Source organism: Equus quagga, chromosome 14 (assembly GCF_021613505.1).
Source record: "Equus quagga isolate Etosha38 chromosome 14, UCLA_HA_Equagga_1.0, whole genome shotgun sequence".
Lineage (NCBI taxonomy): Eukaryota > Metazoa > Chordata > Mammalia > Perissodactyla > Equidae > Equus > Equus quagga.
In genome coordinates, this window is record NC_060280.1 from 60,246,954 (window position 1) to 60,264,164 (window position 17,211).

Sequence of the window (17,211 nt, forward strand, 5' to 3'; positions counted from 1 at the left end):
GATTCTGTTGTACTTAGGAACTTGAAATTTCACACGCTTACCTGTCCTCCTGGTCTTTCAGCATGCCATCCCAGCACCTGGGCATACTGTTCCGGTTTCCCTCAAGATTACATCAGACTCTATTTATGTTTGCTTTTATTCAATGTATAAATTCCTCCCTTTGCCCCATCTGCTAAAAAATTCACGAGAAAGGGTTTATATAGGATTGAGAAAAGACAAAGATGGAAGCTTAATTACAAAGTAGAAAGTTTCTTCTCAGATGAAGCATAAAGGTGTATGTAGGTAAGAAACCAGTTTATGTGGAACATCAGCGTGCAGATATGGAACAGGCTGAGGACTGAGCAGGAAACAAGAAGGTAGGCATCAGGTTTAGGAAAGCCAGTGAGATTTAGGTTGTAAACTGGAGAAAGTGGCAAAAACAGGTGGATTCCTGATTTGGAAGTATTATGGGTCATGACCCTGAGAAATTGCTTGTCGCTTTTATTTCTGTCCTTTAAGAGTTAGCATATTTCATAGGATATACATATTTTTAATATCTCCACAACAGTAAAAAAAAAAACAAACAAACAATGCTTTTAAGAAGGAAGCATAACTAGAAAGAACATCAAATGCCCCCTTGTGAATATAAAGTGTTCCAGACTGTGCTGCCTTTTCCTTCGTTGTAACCGTAGTGAAACCAGACTGGCTTTCCTGCTTTGCTCAGCATGAGCTCGGTGATGTTTTTCTGTGCTTGTTCTTGAAGTAGATCTAGAATGGCAGCTGTGAGTGCAGTTTCGCTGGCCTCTGGTTTTTGCTGAGAGTGCTCTGCATCTGAGGTGCCCTGCACAGCGCCCGTGCAGACTGTCAGGTGGAATTAGAAGCCAAAGAAGCAGTGGTTTCTCTGTTTCTTTAGCATCCTGGGAAAGCTGGCCGGCAAGGGATGTGAAAATTGGGAAGCAACTTTATTTTCAAGGTTTCAAGAGGGTGGGACTGCAAAAACAAGAGGAAAAAATTACCTAAGAACAGAGACACAGTGTCTCTCAATCTAGAATCCAAATGTCATTCTCCAGCCCAAAATAATCACCAGAAATTTCCCCAAAGACTTTAATCATTCACTTCAGAGTTTGCAATGGTTTGGACTTGTGTTGAAGCTATGGAATTAGAGCCTCTGGGCTCAGGTTGCTAACCAACCTTCCATCATAGCTACAGCCATGAGATGGGACCTTAGGACAGCGTTGAGGAATGTCTCCATGAGACGATGATGGCGTTTTCTCTGAATGCAGAAAAAGGAATGGATCTTGTTAATGTAAAAGGACCAATCAAGTCATTTAAAGGCATCACCCTTTATATAACTAATACTAGAAACTTGAAATTATGCCTTCCATTCTAAATTCTGGAACAGCTTTCATTTTGACACACACTTTGTTTGTTACTCTATTTTTAAGAACATGTGACTTCTTCCCTCCTTTTTTAGAAAGGTGTAGATCATTGGGTGGGTTTTTATGGTTCTCTGCCTTCAGCGCTTGTTTTCTGTTTCAGTCTCTGCAGAACAAGAGCTATAACCATTTTGCTGCCATTTATTTCTTGTTGGTGGAGCGCCTGAAATCACATAGGAGCAGTTTTCCTGTGGAGCAGAGACTTGATGCCCGCCAGCGTCGGCCTAGCACCATTGCTGAACAAACAGTTGCCAAGGTAACACCCCATTAGCCAACAGTCTTATCTGTGCATGTGCCTATTCACATGTCTGACACATTGTTCATCTTGTACGACAATGGGTTAGGATTTCGTTCTCTGCACTGTTTTTCTGTAAAGTTTCTGCCTATCATTCACCAGATTCTCAAATGTTTTAGTATCTTCCTATTTTTAAGAATTAACTTTATTTCAAACAGTTTATTTCTGTAAGAGAGTTCTCCTTTTTTATCATTCGCTTATGTTGAGAACTAATGTAATTAGCCTGTATATTCAGTTTCATTTAACACATTTTTATTGCAAATTTACCATGTGCAAGCTTCTATAGGGGTTAGAATGTATAAAACACAGTCATTGCCCTCAGAGACATTACAGTATAGAAGCAAAATAAAACAACATCATAAATAATCATGATTCAAAATACAGAAGGATACATGCTGTGGAAGAACTAAAGGCAGAGGAAAGAGAGATGCATCTGAATGGAAAAGCTTCATGGGAGAGATGGCATTTAAGACAGATCTTCAGAGATGTGTAGGACTTTGTTAGGGAGAGGCAGTAGTTGAAGGCATTATCGGTAGGCAGAAGAAGCGGCGTGAACAGAAGTACTCCAGTGGGCAAGTGTGGGGCTTGTTCAAGTTAACCCGCTGGAATTGAAGCATAGGGAAGTGAAAAAGTTGGAGTGGTAAGTTGAAGCCATGTCATGAAGGTTTTGAATGCCAAGGTAAAGATTTTACTTGTAATTCAGGAAGTAATGAGGAACTAATGAAGAATTTTGAGCAGAACAGTGATGAAATTATATCATGCTTTAAGCTTATTAATCTGGTGATACTGACAAGGATAGACTGGATAGAGAAGAGGAGAAATTGGGAGAGAGCAGTTAGGAGATTATGACGGTAGTTGAGATGAGAACTACTGAGGGCTTGAACTCAGGTCGTGCTGGTGGCAGTAGAAAGGAAGGGAAAGCGTAAGAGCCTGTCAGAGGTAGACTAGGTGAACTTAGCAGTGGTTTGGAGAGGCAGCTCAGCATGCTAACTAAAAGCAAGGACTCTGGAGCAAATCCCAGCTTCTCTCATTTTCTGCTTAAGAGTTTAAAAAGTGACCTTGAAACAGTTAGGGGCTGGCCCCGTGGCCGAGTGGTTAAGTTCGCGCGCTCCACTGCGGCAGCCCAGGGTTTTGCCATTTCGGATCCTGGGCCCAGACATGGCACCGCTCATCAAGCCATGCTGAGGCGGCGTCCCACATGCCACAACTAGAAGGACCCACAACTAAAATTTACAACTCTATACTGGGGGACTTTGGGGAGAAAAAAGAAAAAAATAAATCTTTAAAAAAAAAAGGTTACTTAAGGTCTTTCTGTGCCTCAGTTTTCCAAGCTGTAAAATGGGGGATAATTATAGGATGTTATGATGTTTAAATTAGTTAATAATTGTGCAGGACTTAGAGTAGTGCTATGTAAGTGTTTGTTGTATAAAATAATCAATAAATATTGGGAAGGAAGAGACAACAGTGAGTTAGAGATGACCCCACTCTTGAGCCCTAGGATGAGAGAATAGTGGTGCCTTTAACTTATTTGCATAGAAGGAAGAGTGAATCTGGATCCTGGGAGAGAGGCTGGGGCTAAAGAGAGTTGGAAGATCATCTATATAGAGGTTAGGAAGAGGAAGGGTTCGTCATTTGATCTACTAGGGTTTCCATCTACTTCTGTGAGTATTTGCTTTGTTCAAAGTGCAAGTAAGAGAAAAAGAGTTTTGACTTTGCATTTCCTGGTTAGCAGTTTTAGAAAATGTGGAGGATTGTAATAGAATTTTGCATTGGTTCCTACAGAATATGTGGGAAAAAAAAACCCAAGGAAATTAAAATCTCCTTGGTTTTGTAGGCAAATGGTATACTTTGTTATAAATGCTTTTTTTTTTACTGCAATATATACATTCACTATTTTTTTTTTCTTAAAGATTGGCACCTGAGCTAACAACTGTTGCGAATCTTCTTTTTCTTTTCTGCTTTTTCTCCCCAAATCTCCCCAGTACATAGTTGTATATTTTAGTTGTGGTTCCTTCTAGTTGGGGCATGTGGGACGCTGCCTCAACGCGGACTGACAAGTGGTGCCATGTCTACGCCCAGGATCTGAACTGGCGAAACTGTGGGCCACCGAAGCAGAGCGTGTGAACTTAACCACTCGGCCACAGGGCCTGGCCCTCCATACTTTAATATATAAAATAATGTGAATATTGATACTAATGTGAGTAACATAATGTATTGATAAAGTTCCAAATATTGGGGTAAGAGCATCTTTGAGCACTCTTGGAATCCTTCGAAGTTGAATGGTATTGCTTTCAGCACAGAGAGGAGGGAGATGAAGTGAGAATCCTTAAGTTGGGGTACGCCAGCCCTGGTGGTCTAGTGGTTAAGATTCAGCTCTTTCACTGCCTCAGCCTGCGTTTGTTTTCCATTCAAACCACACCACATGTCTGTCAGTGGTCACACTGTGGTAGCTGCATGTTGCTGTGATGCTGAAAGCCATGCCACCAGTATTTCAAATACCAGCAGGGTCACCCACGGTGCACAGGTTTCAATGGAGTTCCCAGACTAGACAGACTATGAAGCAGGACCTGGCCACCTACTTCCAAAAAATTGTCCATGAAAACCCTATGAATAGCAATGGAGCATTGTCTGGTATGGTGCCAGAAGGTGAGAGGTTGGCGTGAAAAGATCAGGCAGGGTTCTGCTCTGCTGTCACTAGGAGTCGAAATCGTCTGCACAGCACTAACAACAACAAAAGTTGGATAGTAATAGTGAGCTGTGGTGGTGCCCCTTCCCTCGTGAAAATCCTGCTAGGCAAAAGGATAGGAAGCTGGAAAGCCCCCAGTGCTGCAGGAGGCTCTCCCTCCCAAGTCTATTTATTCTTCTTAAACATTACACAAGTGAGGGAATGGGGTTCGGTAAATGATTGCTCCTGAGCCCACACATGTGTTATTGTACCTGATTGCCTTTCATATCTAAACTTGAAGCCAATTCCCCATGACACCTCAAATTATGTTTAATTTGACTTGGGATTCAGATATATAACGTAGCTTCTCATGTTTGATAATTTTTTTTATTACTGAGCACCTCATAGTTCTTTTTATCTTGTGCATTGACCAAGGTGTCATAGAAGGCTACTTACGGGGACTTAAAATGTCTCTAATTCAAATAGAAGTCTTCAGTGCTCCCTCATAAACATGTCTTGACTGCTTTCTGGATGCTAAGCAATAAGCACTGGTGCTGAAGAAGATGCTCCCTTCCCTACAAGATTTTGCATTCTAATGTTTAGTGTTGAACTTGTTAAAAAATACATTTCTCAGGGCCAGGTCCATGGCTGAGTGGTTAAGTTCATGCGTTCCACTTCAGCAGCCCGGGGTTCACTGGTTTGGATCCTGGGCACAGACTACACACCACTCATCAGGCCATGCTGAGGCAGCATCCCACATGGAAGAACTAGAGGGACCTACAGCTAGGATCTACAACTATGTACTGGGGCTTTGGGGAGGGAAAAAAAAAGAGAAAGATTGGCAACAGATGTTACTCAGGGCCAATCTTCCTCACACACAAAAAAAATAGATTTCTCTGTTTTTATGAGTATAAATGTGCTTAAAGTTTTCTCCCTTTGATCCTTTGATGTTCTACTATTTTTTTAAAGAAGTGGAAAATCACTTGTTACTTGATACAGCAATAAGAAGTTGTGGAAACAATACGATCCCATGCAAAGATCACATGAGCTGTGGAATCATGCAGACCTTGGGTTCCATACAAAGCTGAGTGACTTCAGCAAGTCAGCATCTCAGAGCTCTAGTGTCTTTAAATATAAAGTGGAAATAACAATACCTACTTCATAAGATTGCTAAAAGATAAAATTAGTTAACTTATGTCAGCAGCTCAGTTCAAATAGAGCACTTATGTGCTAGGCACAGTCCCTTTTACTGTGGCTTCAGAGGTACCCAGTAAACAGTCCCTGCCCTTAAGTAGTTTATAGCATGGTGATATAGTATGGTGATAAAGTACCCAGTATTACTGCTTAGAAAACAGTAAGATTCCTGTCTTAGATAGGTTTACAATACTTATGTTTGCCATATAATGTGCAGAAAATGTTACATCTAATTGACTGCAGATGTCATGCCTTTTTCTTGTGAATTCTAACTACTGGTTTTTAACAGTTGTTCCACTCCAACTTTCCATCAACTGTGTAAATACACAAGAATGAATCATTCATTCCAGTTCTTCTTTAATTACTGATTAGAGGTTGCCCTCCATCACTGCAAGAAAAAGCATCGTATTGGTCTGCTAGGGCTGCCGTCACAAAGTACCGCAAGCTGGGTGGCTTAAACAACAGAAGCTGAACTTCTCAGAGTTCTGGAGACTGGAAGGCCAAGATCAGGTGCCAGTCAGTGTTGGTTTCTGGTGAGGACTGTCTTCCTGGCAGACAGCCACCTTCTCTCTGTGTCCTTACACCAGTCCTGGTGGATTAGGACCCCACCCTGAGGACCCCATATAATCTTAATTACCTTCTTACAGGCTCTGTCTTCAAATACAGTCACATTAGGGGTTAGGGCTTCAACATATGGATGGGGTAGGGGCACAGTTCTATCCATAATAGGCATATTCCTATTGGAGCAGTAAAGATTTTCCCATAGGAGAGAACATTATTTTCATTTTAATGGTTCTGGAAAGCACAAGTCAGGAGAAGAGATTCAAGACAATAAATACATGGTCTAAAAAGTCATTACAATTAGTTGGACGTGATCATTGTTTATTGTCACTCTTGAAGAAACTGGTAATATCTGCTTCGTTGGGATATTAATCAACCATTTATTTATTATAATGTTTTTTAGTCAGCTCTGTAGTGCTGAGCATGCCATTTGAATATTTATACCCTACCTTGTTCCAAAAAGACTTTTTTAATCCCCTCAGTGATTGAAAGAATCCTAAAAAGCAGACCTCTAAAACCTACCATCCTGTTTTCTGTGAAGTGATTGTCACAGTAAAATGTGTTATTCCTCTGTCCCTCCCAAGTTTACGGTAAGTCCTAGTCCAGATTGGATGTGAAGGTTGTCAAGGAGAATGTGGTATGCTTGGTCTGGCACAGCGTGATCCTGCCGTTTAAAGAGTCACGGGCATAGGGGCAGGGACTGAGAAGGAGCACACATCGTCCGTGTCAGGTTGGTGTCTCATTTCCAGTGCGGTATCTTCAGGTAATGCTTGGCCTTAATAATTTAGACTACTTTCATGTAGATGAAGCAGTCCAATAAATTTGGGAAACAGAAGTCAAAGTTCAGTTTTATCCTTTGATTGAAAAGCTGATGATAAAGGTAAGAAGAATGTATCAAATATACTTTATTAGGAAGTTTACATTTTGCATCGTGACATGGTGGCTACAAAAATTAAATGACTAATGCTTGAAAGGAAAAAAAAGTTGTTTAGCCTCGAAAGTGGCGTAGGATATAAGCCCGAGGAATGATGATACAAGAAAAGCTACTTCTTTATCATACTCAGAATAGTATACAATGTATTTTTTTGTTTGTTTTTACTATCCATATAATACCAAGCCTTTGCTATTGCTGTTTTATTCTTTATCTCATGCAGTGTATCTAATGATGTTAATATTGGAATATACCAAATATAAAGCATATTCTAAATATTTTCAGAGTATATTCAAATATAAAGTATATTTCTAACATATCCCCCCCATCATTGAAAACCACCAACCTGAAATTTTAACTGGGAACCATTATAGTATCTGAGAACAAAACTGTGTATTCATTTTGCAGTCTAATTCCTATATTAAATCTTATTATCATTTTAAGACTTTAGAAAGAAGGAGAAAGGAGGCATTAATGCTGCTGAGTGGAGGACTTTACATGTTGCCCTTTGCAATCCTAACTTCACTGTGAAGTAGGCATTATGCCTTTCTTGACAGGTGAAGAAAGCAAGATTCAGAGAATTTAGGTAACCTGATTAAGTTCACGCAATTAGTAAGTGATGGAGCCAGGAATCAAACCCAGGTCTTAGGAGAAGAGAAGCTAGAACCATACCACTTTGTTCCTTTTCATTTGTTTGAATTTAAAACTCACCATCCTATATCCCTTGAAGTGATTGTAGCAGAAAAAAGGCCACTCCTCTGCCTCGAAAAACTAGTCTGATGATTGTTCCCTCAGATGTTTTGCAATGTTTGTTACATTCAAAAGGCATCTAATAAATCATTCTGCTAGTTTTGAAGAAATGGGGAGGAAACAAGTATCCAACAGTTTCCTCTTTAAAATCAGTCCTTGCAAAGTGTCATAAAGGAAGATTCTTTTTTACATGATTTTTTAAAAGAAGAGTTTGTAAAGCTTGTTTACTTAGAGTTCTTAACAAGAGATGAAGAATGGACTTTAAACCATCAGGAGCTTTCTATAGTAGGTTGACTTCAGGAATATAACTTGCTCAGCCGTAAGCATCTCTTTACATGGGCCAGCAGGCTGTGCCTCTCCTTGAAAGAAGGACATTCCTGTCACTTCCAAGTAACTGCTGCTTCTCTTTTCCTCCTTTTTCACACACACCCTTGCCAAGAAATATGTACCATCCCACCCCAGAAAAAAAAAGCAGATAGATAGACGGCACTTACTGCCGTGTGCTTTGTATTTATAGTTAGTTGTGTATGTTTCTGTCCCTGGTTCAATTTTGAGCTCCTAGAGGCCGTGACTTTTCTATTCCTTATATCTTTCCCGGGTAATATTTTTAAGGATATAGACAATATATGTTTGTTAAATTGGAAAAAAGAGTGTTCTAAGATTCCTTACAAAGACTAGCTTTCTTGTCATCTGTGTAATATGCGCCTCATCATGGAAGAGGAGTGAAATTCTGTACAACCTATCTGAGAATAGTGGATCGCTGAGCCTGCTTCAAATCGTTACCTGTGTCATATACATACTGTATCAAATCTTTTCTGGAGTTTTCAACAAATAGCTAATTATCCTTTCATTACACCAGGAAGAATGACTTTATTCCAAGAATTTTGTATATTTATATAGAAAGCATTAATGTTCCCAAATTATCTGTTCTTGCCACATTTACAGGCACAAACGGTGGGGCTCCCAGTGACCATGCATTCGCCGAATGTGCGACTGATGCGATCTGCCCTCCTCCCACAGACGTCCAATGTGGAGGCCTTCCCATTCCCAGCCTCGGGCTGTCAGGCGGAAGCAGCCTTCATGGAAGAAGAGTGTGTTGACACTCCAAAGGTACCAATGTCTTTGAGAGACTTGCAGGTTGGCTGGAGACTTCAGTTTGGCCCACGAGTGTTGTACTTTGGCTTTGTTGAACTTTGTCATTTCCTCAAGTCACTCAAGAGTGTTGTTTTTGTGCAGAAAACCTGAGAGAAGCATCCAGAGCTAAACTCAGCTCTCATCACCATCTTATCGTTACAACTGTTATGACTTTTCAAAATCTTTTTTTTTTCCTCTTTCCTTAACCAGTTCCTTCTCTCTTCAAGTTTCTAGATCCTCATAGGTTTTGGGTTGTTTTTTTAAACAAATTGTAATTCTGAAAACAAAAATACAACTCTTACGCTGAATTGAGCTTTGTCTATGTTATTATTGCCTCTCTTCTGCCACGTGTGCTGCAGCTGCAAAATGATGGGCCATCTTTTTTGGTCAATTAAACATCTTTTTCTGTCCAGTTTGAACATGCTTAAAGGAGATGAGTTTATCCTGGTATACTGCATAAAGTTGGCTTTTGGTATATGGAAGATGACAGCTTCTCTCATTTAATGGGTGTTTACGTAACTTATAATATATGTTTTATATACTTAGCATCAAGTCCTGTACAGGGGATCTTCTTAATGGGCAGGTCTTGGAGTCTGTTCAAAATAGACTACTTTACTAGCTCTGTAGGCTTGGGCAAGGTGACTAACTTCTTTGAATTTCTGTTTTCTCTTGTGTAAAATGAGAATACCAACTTTATGAGAGTGTTGTGAGGATTAATTGAGATAATGTGTGTGAGGTTCTAGGCAGATTGTAGATACTCAAAGAAATATTGGTTTCCTCTTTTTAGCCTCTTTGGGTATTAAAAAGATGAGTCAGACATGAGTTCTGCCTCAAAGTTGATAGTCCAGCAGAAGAGACAGGATGCATAACTAAAGACAGTGTGCCAGGTGTTGAATAAATTAATAAAATATACTTGGTCCCTTAAAGAGCTATAAATCAAAGTGCTGCAAGACTAGGAGGAAGCAGGGGGAGTTGCTTTAGCTGGTTTGATCAGGAAAGTCTTTGGGTTAACTGTCAGAGCTGGGAATTGAGAAGGGGGCAGAATCACTCCCTGGTTTGGGAGTGGTATTTCAGTGGAGGAAAGAGCCTGAGCAACAGCAAACATCAGGGAAGCCTCAGTCCATCTAAGTCAGAGCAGCAGCTAAGTGCGCCTGAGGAGCAGGGCATGTGACGGGGTGTCGTACGGCATAAAGACAAATACCTTAGCTTCAAACGGCAAGCCAAGGGATGTAGACTTTTTCTCTAGGCTAAGGTTCTCAACGTGGGAATGTGTTTCATGGTCAAAGAGAGTTTTTTTCCAATGGACTTCCCCAAGGTAGTAGGAAACAATTGAAGATTTTTGATCAAGGAAGCACTATGAGCCATGTTGTGCTTCAGAAATGAGCCTGGAAGGCTACATAGGCTGCATTGGATAGGGGAGAGACTGGTGACAAGGACAACAGAAAGTTAGAGCATATGTCCAGCAGGGAGATGATGAGGACCTTGAACTAGCATAGTGCTCGTGAAACTGGAGAGGAGGGGATGATATAAATGAGGTTGTATGGATAAAATCGATAAATATTAGGGTCCAGAGAGAAGTCCAAACTGATAGTATTTCGAGCCTAGATGATGGGGAGGGTGAGTGCCATTTTCAGAAACAGGGAGCTCTGGAGGTAGAGCTGATTCAGAAGTTAAATAATGAGTTGAGCTAGAACGTAGTCAAGGCGGCTTGATCCTGGGCTGCCACAGGCAGGTGTTAAGCCAAGTTGCTAACCACAAGGAGTTAGTGTCCATGCCCCTGAGGACAAGGCTACTTCCTGTGGACAGTCTGTTTTCTCTGCCTGTAGTTGCCTAGCATGTTCAGTAACCTCATAAACTGCTACTAAATTCTCACCCAGAAATTTAGGCATAAATTGGGGCAACATAATTCATTTAAGATCTAATTCCCTTGAAAAAATTAAAATGCAGTCTGCTAAAAGCTTGTCTGTGAGGGCATCAGGCCCGAAACACAGATTGGGCATTGGCTGCCGTATTATATAGGGCAAGCTATTTTTAAAGCTTGTGATTGTTACCGTAACTAGGAAACAGACAGGAAATGAATGATTTTGTGAAAGATATAGACAGAGATAGATGGTGTATTTGCATTTGTAGGAAAAGCAGTGCCACGCTGGAACTGGCCACCCACACTGGCAGTGCCACCCTGGCACGTAGTCAGGCCATAGACATCCACTTGTCTTATTTGTGGCCGATTTCATTTATGTCAGCAAAAATGCCTGTCCCTCTGCCTTCTCTATACCTCTTTCTTTGGGGCCCATAAATAACTGGACAAACACAAAACTATCAAAGATACAATTCCTTTGTTATTCATATTGCTTCATATGCATTCACTATAACACCCATTTGTTGTCTTCTAAAAGATGCTTCCTAACTGCATGTATTGCTCATTTATTTCTGCTCTCAGTTGGTGGCAGGTATTGTGTGTCAAAGATTTCACCTCTCCTTCCCTCCCAGAAGTCTTCAACTTAAAACTATCAGTAAAGTCCCTTAGGGAATCTGCATTGAAGTGTTGGTTTCTGGTTCTCCTTGAACCCGACTTCAAAAAATAGCACCTTTCTGAGACAGTCACCCAACTCTGACCAGTAGCTGAGACCCCCAGGTAACAGACCATTGGGCAGATGTGCTAACCCTGTGGGATCAGTCTTTCTCTTTTGAGGCTTTCTTTGGGAATGATGAATTTTACATACACACCCACACACACACATTTCAGTCACTTTTAACATTTTATTAGAGATTATAATAAAAGGATTCCCAAGTTACTATCTTCATAGCTGGATAGCAGAAGGGAACTATGAGTCTAAACTGTGAAAATGCAAGTGTAATAGAGGTGTTCCATGTCTGTTTACATTTTTAGTACTTTTTTTTAAAGGTAGTATACATAAGAGAAGGTCTGAAAAGGACGTATATCAAAACCTCTTAATGGTCTTAACCTCTAAGGCTACTTTGTAAAGGGGAGAAATTGCACTTTTACTTCTGAATTTGAATGTTTTTATTTAAAATTGAAAACAAAATAAAACCAATCAGAATCACACATGGAAAACTCAGGAAGGGAATAAGAAAAAATTAATTTATCCATAATCCCACTACCCAAAGACAAGCATATTTTGACATGTTTCCTTAGAGTTGGTTATATATGGATGGATGGATAATGGATGGGCGGATAGATGGGTAGGTGGGTGGGTGGGTGAGTGTAGGGTGGTTCGGGAAGTAGATAGACTAGTTACAACAAAATGGCATTGTATTATATGTAATTTTGTGTCTTGCTTTTACATAATATAACATTATGAGCATTTTCCCCATATCATGAAATCTTCTTTGAAAGCCCGAGGTGTATTTAACAACTGCCTAATATATTGTATTAGATGTACCCTTACTTAACTGCTCTCCTATTTTTGGACATCACGTACTTTAATTTTTTTACGTGCTTATATATGCTTCAGGTGAATATCCTTGTGTCTAAATATTTGACTGTACTGAGGTTATCCAGTTCTTTCCTTCCTCACCTGGTTGTTTATTTTAATTTGCCTCATGATGGTGAAGATGCTTTAAAAGAAAATGTTGTAGTTATATCCTCATGCTTTTTAAATTTTTATTGTTATAAAGGATTCTCTTTGGTCAAGAAATAATAATAATAGATACAGTATTTTAGTTAATCCTCTCAGACAACTTTACTCCTATTTTGCAAGTGAAAAAAAATTGAGCTTTATGGAAGTTAAGCACCTTGCTAATAAGTCATGGAACTGAGATTTGAGCCTACAGCTCCGCCTCCATATATGCCAAACTTTGTCAGACACTTAGGACACAAATTAAAGAAGGCATATTCCCAGCCTCCAGGCTCACTGACTAGTACTGTGTGCTACTCTGTTGTACTAGTCTGCTTGGGCCGCCATCACAAAATACCGTAGGCTGGGTGGCTTCAACAACAGAAATTATTTTCTCACAGTTCTGGAGGCTAAAGTCCAAGATCAAGGTTCTGGTCAACTTGCTTTCCGGTGAGGACTCTTCCTGGCTTCTGGAGGGCCGCCTTCTCACTGTGTCCTCCCATTGTCTTGCCTCTGTGCTCAGGTGGAGAAAGAGAGAGCTTTCTGCTGTGTCTTCTTATAAGGACACTAATCCTACTGGATCAGGGCTCCACCCTTATGACCCCTTTAACTACACTTCCTTAGAGGCCCCACCTCCAAATTCTGCCACAGTTGGCTTCAATATATGGCTTCCGGGGGAACACAAACATTCAGTCCAGAAGAGTCTGCCAATCTCCTGTGCTAGAATCTTGTATCTGTGGTAGAGTCAAGGGTGTTATCAGTTAGTGACGGAGTTTCTGAGAGTTTGACTTCTGTGTGTATACTACCTAGTGCATATGAAGTCTCTTATTAGAAGTGAAGTGATTGATTGAGCTTTAAGGAAAGACAAAAACAACGTATTGGTGTACATTTTACCCACATTGTATTTTGAAGTCCTGCAATTTACAGTTAGCTTAGATTATTTCCTAGAGCAAAAGCTCTTATGTCTAGCAGTTTAGGTCACCTAAGTAAATCAGCCCAATATTTCAGTCACACAATCCCAGAGCTGAATTTGTTATATCAAGTCCCTGGGTAAATTGGTAGGCAAGGGTGGCACGATTATCACCTGTTTCCGCAAGTGAACTTATAGCTGAAGATGTTCACATCTATTAACTATGAGCAGGCTCCCACATTCTTTCTGATTTAATCATCAGACATCATCTGAAAAAACAGATCATTGTTTTCCACCTGTCCCAGGATAAAATTGAATTCAAACATTTTTAAATGAAAGACATAATTTCTCCTGTAGTCTAGATGAGCAGGTAAATTTGTAAGCAGACAATTTAAGAAAAAATTATAAATTTTAAGGGGACTGCAAGGTTTTTTGAGTACTCAGAAAAAGATGACTTGTCTCTATTAAGGAAAAAAAGAACCTGGTTGTAAGGCTATACTGCAAGAAATATCTGGGAAAATTTTGACGTAGGCTGTAAGTGTAAAGATGCTCAGTAGATACTTACTTAACAGTCTTTTCTCTGCTACTTTACCCATTTCTAAATCATCCCTAGCTAGTCCTAGAAAATTGTATTAGTAGACAGTTAAGGAACCTAGAGGTATGAATATAAGTTCCCAAGCAGCCATTCTTTCCTACGGCAAATTATGAAGTGTATCAAAAAGGGAACACTTATGTGAGGAAGGGCCAGGGGCAGCATAAGTTGCTGGCCAGATTTCAGAGTTTTTGTTTTCTGGTGCCATAGGGAAGATTGGTCTTAGTCTGGGAGGAGAGCATTTGCCACTCTTCCTTTTAAATGACCGCTCGTCACTTTAAAGCCCTACAATGCGTCAGCTACCTTATCCAAGTAATGGCTACAGCCCCAGAGCAGTTTTTATGGAATAACTGTCCCCTCCCCCAACCAAACAAAGATCTGAGTCACCCAAGTCTGTCTCTCCAAATAAAGGGCTTTGCGGTGCCTTCAGATTGGTTGCCATAAGAGGAAAGCTTCCTGTGTCTGGCACAGGGATGTCCCACGTCACCTCTCACATACATGAGCTTCTCCTGCTTCCAAAGGAAACAATAGCTCTACCCAGTGTATTCCAGGTGAAAGTACTGCTGAGAACTCAGCGTCTTATGACTGGCTGTTCCTGAGCAGCTATTCATAGGAGAAAACGCATTGATTTCCACGGGGGAATAGTTAAGGTAATGAGGTAAATAATTGCCTCCCCATTGGGGCTTTTACCAGCCAGAAGAACTGGCAACCACAGCTCCCCTTTGTCTGCTGTTTCTGCCTGCCATTAGGTGGTTTGCTTGGCAACTGCGTAGGAAGGCAGAGTTCTCGCTCAGGAGCTGTGCTGAGCTCAGCCCTGTGGGAGAGAACCGTAGATACTGTGTGTGTTGCTGGAGGAGAGGCTTCGGTGTGCTGGTGCTCGTTAACCTCCGCTGGAATTTGGGGCCTGTGAGTCATTTGTTACTCTATAATGGAAGGCTTTGGCTGTTTGCCACTTGAGGGTGTTTTTTTTTTTTTTCAATCCTTTTTGTGGTATCAGCCTGTCTTTAAAGAATCCTTTTTTTCCATTCCTCGGGCACATAGAACCAATTAAAGACTAAATCAAATGGGCAGGTACTTAAATTATGAACATAAAAGTATGTCTAGAACCTTCCAGTATGTTTTGTGGTTGAAAATGAGAAGAATGCTGGTGACTACTCTTTTCTTAGTTATGAGCCATACAGGTATTTTTTTTTTTTAAATCTCATCTTCCCCCTCTTTGTCTCCCTTATTTAAAAAAAATAACTGGTAGGCCTCAAGCTAATATACCCCTATTCATCTGGAAACCACTAAAAAAATTGTTTATTGTAATGACGGTGACTCAGAGAAACCTGGGAGACAGTGCCAATTTGGGTCATAATGGGCTTCTGTCTCTAAGCTGCAGTTGACTTGCCTCAACTTCTAATCTGCGTGTCATCATTGGTAACAAATATGTACATTTTTAATATTTTACTTAACTTCTAGCTTGCTACAAGTCGACACTTTTTCCTTTGTGGATTTTCTAGTGTTTCAGCAGAGCAGCAATTTATAGTTTCCTCTCACACTGATGTTTAGGTAAATGGCTGTCTGCTGGACCCTGTGCCTCCTGTGCTGGTGAGGAAGGGGTGCCAGTCATTGCCCAGCAACATGATGGAGACCTCCATTGATGAAGGGTTGGAGACAGAAGGAGAGGCTGAGGAAGACCCCAGTCAGGCCTTTGACGCGTTCCAGTCCACGCGCTGTGGGCAGAGACGGCACACCCTGTCGGAAGTGACCAACCAGCTGGTGGTAATGCCGGGGTCAGGTATGAGCGCCCGTCAGCACTGGGTTAAGGCTTCACAGCAGCAACTCATATTCCAGTCTCCAAAAAACAGTAACGATGCCAGCCAGTTTCTAAAATACAGTGAACGTTTTATCCTGTACAGACCACATTCAGCAGGCTGTAGGCTTAGGCCTGCTCGGCAGCTAAGAGAGATGAAATATCTCTGAGTTGGCTCCCCTAACTCCTAGGATTCATGCGAGTGCCGTGTGAGGTGTCGAGGACTCGGGCTCTTTGGGAGTGGCAGAGGTTGTATGGGTCCAGGTTCTGGAGTGTTTTCCCCATTAAATTCAAAGCTGATTAAATTGCCCTGTAAAAAGGTTCTGAAAAGATGTTCGGTTGGAGATTAAGCACACTGCAGCTGTGGAAACTCAAGCTGGTTATGCTTTGAATCCCATGTTCAAAGGAGATGCTGCTTGCTGTTGGTCATAACTGTTGTTTTGTTTTGTTTTTTCTCTTAAAGGGAAAATTTTCTCCATGAGTGACAACCCCTCCCTTGACAGTGTGGACTCTGAGTATGATATGGGGTCTGTTCAGAGGGACCTGAACTTCCTTGAGGACAGCCCTCCGCTTAAGGACATCATGTTAGCCAATCAGCCATCACCCCGCATGACATCTCCCTTCATAAGCCTGAGACCCGCCAACCCGGCCATGCAGGCTCTGAGCTCCCAGAAACGAGAGGCCCACAACAGGTCGCCAGTGAGCTTCAGAGAGGGCCGCAGGGCGTCAGACACCTCCCTCACCCAAGGTGACTGACTGCCCTCTCCTGGCTTTTAAAACTCTTATATTATAGGACTTGAGGGGGTTTGTTGCCGTGTTGGTTTTACACCTGTGGTCACTGGAAGGTCTTGTGTTTTATTTAAACTGTTTGGTCCTTATTCTTTCTTTCAGGAATTGTAGCATTTAGACAACATCTTCAAAATCTGGCTAGAACCAAAGGAATCCTAGAGTTGAATAAAGTGCAGTTGCTGTATGAACAAATAGGATCGGAGGCAGACCCTAACTTGGCCTCAGCTGCTCCTCAGCTCCAAGACCTGGCCAGCAGCTCCCCTCAGGTGGGTGCCCTGGACCCTTCCCACAGTGCTGACGATGAGGCGTGAGTCTGTCCTGAAGATATGTTGTTTCATCTAGAGGATTTACTCCAGTCCTAGAGCACAAAGGCTCACTGGGGAAGCCCACAGCCTGAAAGCTTTCCTTGTTGCTGCCACCTGCCACTGATGGGTGAGACACACCCGCATTGGCCCTGGGGGATCAGTACTGCACGGAGGCCTAGACGCTCTCAAGCTCTGTTTGGTTCATAGGGCAGATTTGATATGAATTAGCTCTTACAGTCTCCCTTGAACTGCCCCCCCAACACACATAAAAATTAAGAAGAGTAAACTTCACAGAAA

General features: G+C 41.4%; 1 protein-coding gene across 2 annotated transcripts in view; it reads left to right on the forward strand.

Annotated features, from left to right (window-relative positions):
- Nucleotides 1-17,211, forward strand: part of SIK2 (salt inducible kinase 2) — a 118,011-nt gene that overhangs the window by 95,136 nt on the left and 5,664 nt on the right. For both annotated transcript variants that reach the window (XR_006891891.1, XM_046685032.1), the window contains exons 8-12: nucleotides 1,519-1,671; nucleotides 8,757-8,921; nucleotides 15,577-15,805; nucleotides 16,284-16,568; nucleotides 16,712-16,875. Coding sequence is in view for 1 of the 2 variants with exons in the window: in XM_046685032.1 (XP_046540988.1) it covers nucleotides 1,519-1,671; nucleotides 8,757-8,921; nucleotides 15,577-15,805; nucleotides 16,284-16,568; nucleotides 16,712-16,875 (996 nt within the window). In the remaining variant the exon portion in view is untranslated. The remainder of the gene's footprint in view (nucleotides 1-1,518; nucleotides 1,672-8,756; nucleotides 8,922-15,576; nucleotides 15,806-16,283; nucleotides 16,569-16,711; nucleotides 16,876-17,211) is intronic.